This window comes from Otolemur garnettii, unplaced genomic scaffold, assembly GCF_000181295.1.
Source record: "Otolemur garnettii isolate 467f Iridium unplaced genomic scaffold, OtoGar3 scaffold00124, whole genome shotgun sequence".
Taxonomy (NCBI): Eukaryota; Metazoa; Chordata; class Mammalia; order Primates; family Galagidae; genus Otolemur; species Otolemur garnettii.
In genome coordinates this window covers 827,279-831,811 of record NW_003852519.1, presented here as the reverse complement: position 1 = coordinate 831,811, position 4,533 = coordinate 827,279, and the positions used below count along the sequence as shown (strand labels likewise).

The 4,533-nt window shown below is 37.1% G+C and overlaps 1 protein-coding gene across 1 annotated transcript in view; it reads left to right on the top strand.

Moving 5' to 3' along the window:
* The window catches only part of LRP6 (LDL receptor related protein 6), a 168,854-nt gene extending 165,173 nt beyond the window's left edge, over positions 1-3,681 (top strand). The window contains exon 23 of the mRNA XM_003797770.2: positions 3,011-3,681. Within this exon, the coding sequence (XP_003797818.1) occupies positions 3,011-3,305 (295 nt within the window). The 3' untranslated portion in view covers positions 3,306-3,681. The remainder of the gene's footprint in view (positions 1-3,010) is intronic.
* The last annotated feature ends 852 nt before the right edge of the window (positions 3,682-4,533 follow it).

Genomic DNA, 4,533 nt, shown 5'->3' with positions numbered 1-4,533 from the left:
TTTTTTTTTTTTTTTTCTTAAAGAGAGTCACAAGTGCTGGCTTTTATAATAATAAAGTAGAGCCCAGGCTTTGGCAGTATTCTGAAGAAAGGTCACCCACCAAATTGACTGATTTTACAGTAGGTTACTGCTCAGGTTAAATTTGATAATCTAAGAATGAAATATGGGGTAAGATCATGGTTTAGAGAATTGTGGGAGCTTAAAACAGCAGAGATATTAATACAGAATTTGAGAAAGGTTGAGAGAAGTATAAGTTCAGCCCTTGCTAATGTATGTTGTTATGATCTAGATTGAAAGATTTTTCGTGTAGTTGTGTGGGATAAATCGACTGACCAAAATAAATGAAGTGTGTTTATAAGCCAAAAAAGGTGAACTCATGGCTTTGTGCTGATTTGTGAGTCTATTATACAGAGCATTGAGCAGATCAGATTGTTTCAGCCTTTCTTGTCCACCTTCTTTACTGTCTAAACACTAAGTGCCTATTACCTTCTAGAATAAAGTGTTTTTTGGCATTTTTGTTAAAATGTCCTGATATAACCATGTACATGAATAGAAATGAAGTGAAAACCACTTACAGTATCTCATTCAGAATTCTCAGTTTTATTAATAAGACTATTTGAGGTAGGCTTGGCTCTGAACTGATTTTTATTTTATTTATTTATTTTTTTGAGACAGAGTCTTTTTTTTTTTTTTTGCGCCCAGCCTGGAATGCAGTGGCATCATAGTAGCTCACAACAAATTCAAACTCCTAGGTTCAAGTGATCCTCCTGCCTCAGCCTCCCAAGTTGCTGGGCACATACCTGACTATTTTCCCATGCCTAACTAATTTTCCTATCTTTTTATAGAGATGGGGTCTCGCTGTTATCTAGGCTGGTCTCAAACTCCTGGCCTCAAATTGATCTTCCTAGTTTGATATCCCAAAGTGCTAGGATTATAGGTGTGAGCCACTATATCTGCTCTTAAATTGATTTTCATGATTTATTGTAAGTTGTTTTTCCTGCTGCAAGTTTGCTCTAAGAAGCTAAAATAGGAAAACCAAAGCCTAAATTTTTTTTTTTTTTTTGGAGACAGAGCCTCCAGCTGTCGCCCTGGGTAGAGTGCCCTGGCATCACAGCTCACAGCAACCTCCAACTCCTGGGGTCAAGCGTTTCTCCTGCCTCCGCCTCCCAAGTAGCTGGGACTATAGGCGCCTGCTACAATGCCCAGCTATTTTTTGGTTGCAGCCATCATTGTTGTTTGGCAGGTCCAGGCTGGATTCGAACCTGCCAGCTCAGGTGTATGTGGTTGGCTCCTTAGCCGCTTGAGCCATACGCGCTGAGCCCAAAGCCTAAAAATGTAAAAGACTTAAACCTTTAAAAATTAACTTGTTTAAATCAAATTGAATAAAACACTGATCAAAATAAACGTAATTATATCAAAAACATTTCTTGTTGACCAGGCATGGCAGCTCACACCTGTAAATATATTTTTATCAAAATATATATCAAAACATTGCATTGCATCTCATAAATACGTACAATTATTATTTGTCAGTGAATAGCAAATTTAAAGCAACAGTAATAAAAAACAGGCTGGGCATGGTGGCTCACTCCTATAATCCTAGCACTCTGGTAGGCTGAGATGGATCACCTGAGCTCAGGAGTTTGAGACCAGCCTGAGCAAGAGTGAAACCCTGTCTGTACTAAAAATAGAAAAATTAACTGGGTATTGTGATGGGTGCCACTGCATTCCAACCTGGGCAAAAGAGTGAGACTCTGTCTCAAAAACAAAAAAGATCTTGATTAACCACTTTTCATGTCTGTAAGACAAATTTATTTTTCATCTGAGTCATTTTATTGAGATTTTTGTCTAAACTGAGGCAGAGAAGAATTTTGTTAATTCAGTTTCTTTTTATTCATAAAAATAGCAGTATTTGGCCTGAAGTTTTACTAGGGCTTGACACCTGATTGGGTAGAAAGATAGGACAAAACAAAACTATGACATCATGTCAGTTTTGATAGTAGCAGCATTTGAGAACCTGTTCAGCAGGTCATAGAACTTTTGGTCTTTTTGGCAGCTCTTAGTTTGAGGCAATCCTGACAGATGCAAAATGGATTGTATCCAGGGATATTATCTTGTGGCTCTGTATAAATTGCTGAGTATTTTATGAATTGTTAAATCAGGTATTTTGTTTGTTTGTTTCTTGGGGGTGGGGGAGGTTTGAGAAAAGGTCTTACTTTGTTGCCCAGGCAAGAGTGCAGTGGCATTATCATAGCTCACAGCAACCTCATACTTCTAGGGTGAAGTGATTCTCCTGCCTTAGCCTCCCAAGTAGCTGGGACTACAGGCGCCCGCCACAAGAGTTTAAGCCATGTGAGCCATGATGCTGTGGCACTCTACTGAGGGCAACATAGTGAGACTGTCTCCAAAATAAATAAATAAATGAAAGAAAGAAGGAAAGAAAGAGCCTCTGACAAAATACAAATAAATAAGGCCTTTGCCATACATACATTAGAAGTATGTACATAGTCCTACGTTACTGTTTAAAATTTATCATTGTGATGTTTAGTTAAAGCTGCTCTTATGACAATATTCTTGTCTATACACAGGGAATGAAAGCTATTTTCCCCAAACCACAGCAGTTTCCCTTTCCCATTAGTAAACAGAATTTTTTTTTCCAAAAGATGGTCCTTAAGTACAACTTTGAATTGTCCTTTTTTATTCTGTGTTGCAGTTTGGCTTGACTATAAAAGAGCACATCCAGAGGCTACATTGAATTCATCTCTATATTCTCATCCTATTCGTTTTTTGTGTGCCTCTAATTGCATTTTATTTGCAAATAAGAAAATATATGCTATCTTCTTCTGCCAATCTGCCATTGAAAATTGCCTCTTGGTCTGTGAAAATGTAGATTGCAATAGCTTACTATTTTCAAAGTAAAGCTTACATCTGATACTTCTGTATTCTGATAGGAAAAATCTATTTTTTTAAAAAGTAACTCTGTTTTCTTTTTATTTTCTACCTATACCAGCTACAGGCCATATAGTTACCGCCACTTTGCACCCCCCACAACACCCTGCAGCACAGATGTTTGTGACAGTGACTATGCCCCTAGCCGGAGAATGACCTCAGTGACAACAGCCAAGGGCTATACCAGTGACTTGAACTATGATTCAGAACCTGTGCCCCCACCTCCCACGCCCCGAAGCCAATACTTGTCGGCAGAGGAGAACTATGAGAGCTGCCCACCTTCTCCATACACAGAGAGGAGCTATTCTCATCACCTCTACCCACCGCCACCCTCTCCCTGTACAGACTCCTCCTGAGGAGAGGCCCTCCTCCTCTGACTGCCTCCAATGTGAAAATGTAAATAGAAATTTGGTTGAGATCTGGAGGGGGGGAGGGAATTATTATAGAAGGACGAGGCAGACCATGTACTGTTAAAATTATAAAATGGGGTAGGGAATACTGGAGATATTTGTACAGAAGAAAAGGATATTTATATATTTTCTTAAAACAGCAGATTTGCTGCTTGTGCCATAAAAGTTTGTATAAAAAATAAATTTGTACTAAAAGTTTTATTTTTGCAAACTAAATACACAAAGCATGCCTTAAACCCGAGGAAGTGACTGAGTTCAAAGGAAACAGGAATAATAAAGGCATCACTGACCAGGAATGTCCTGGCTTTATTGATACCAAAAAAAGAAAAAAAAAGAACGAAAGAAAAGAAGAAAAATATCAAATCCATCTGAGAGCATCAAACCATATACTTGGAAGTAGCCAAATAGCCTTCATGTTAATTAACATTTGAGGGCAAACAAGTTAAGAAATAAAAGAAACAAAGGAATTAATACTAACCTTGGACAAGGGGATTTTTCTGTAGGAATCCAACAATGTTAATGAAGAAATAGATATTTATACAGATTTATTCTGAGTGATGCTATTGTAGGAAAGACAGCTGTCTGATAAGATGCTGGGAGGCTATGTATGTGCAAGTCTTCTGTCCCTACCTTGGAATCCATGCTTCTGTTAAAAATTAATTTTTTCTCTAGGCATATTCACTTTGTTGCCTCCCCTAGCAACTAACTTTGTAGGTCATTTTGCCAAGATACCATGGGAAATATTCAAGCTTTTTATCTGAGGAATTAATTAAATGGAACTTTATAAATTAAGGTCTGATTTTAAAATTTCTACAAGCTCCATCCCCCAGTAAGCTTAGCTCTTCAGTTTGACACTGTTTTTGCAATAGTGATCAAAGGTTATACGTATTACTGCTCTTCTTCCAAGATTGTTGTAATGCTCATTAAAATGTCTTTTTACCACACGTATAGACAATGTTTAAGCGTTACAAATTTAACCATATGTTTTGTTGTAAATTAATCATATATCCTTGCAGTACTTTCAGCATTATAATATCACAGTATGAAGTCATTTATATATATATATATATTTTTCTGAGTAAAACATATAAATATATTCGGGTTAGAGACAATCTATTTAAAATTTTTTTTTGTTATCATTAGATTTTCCCTCTATTAATGGTTTGTGACATTT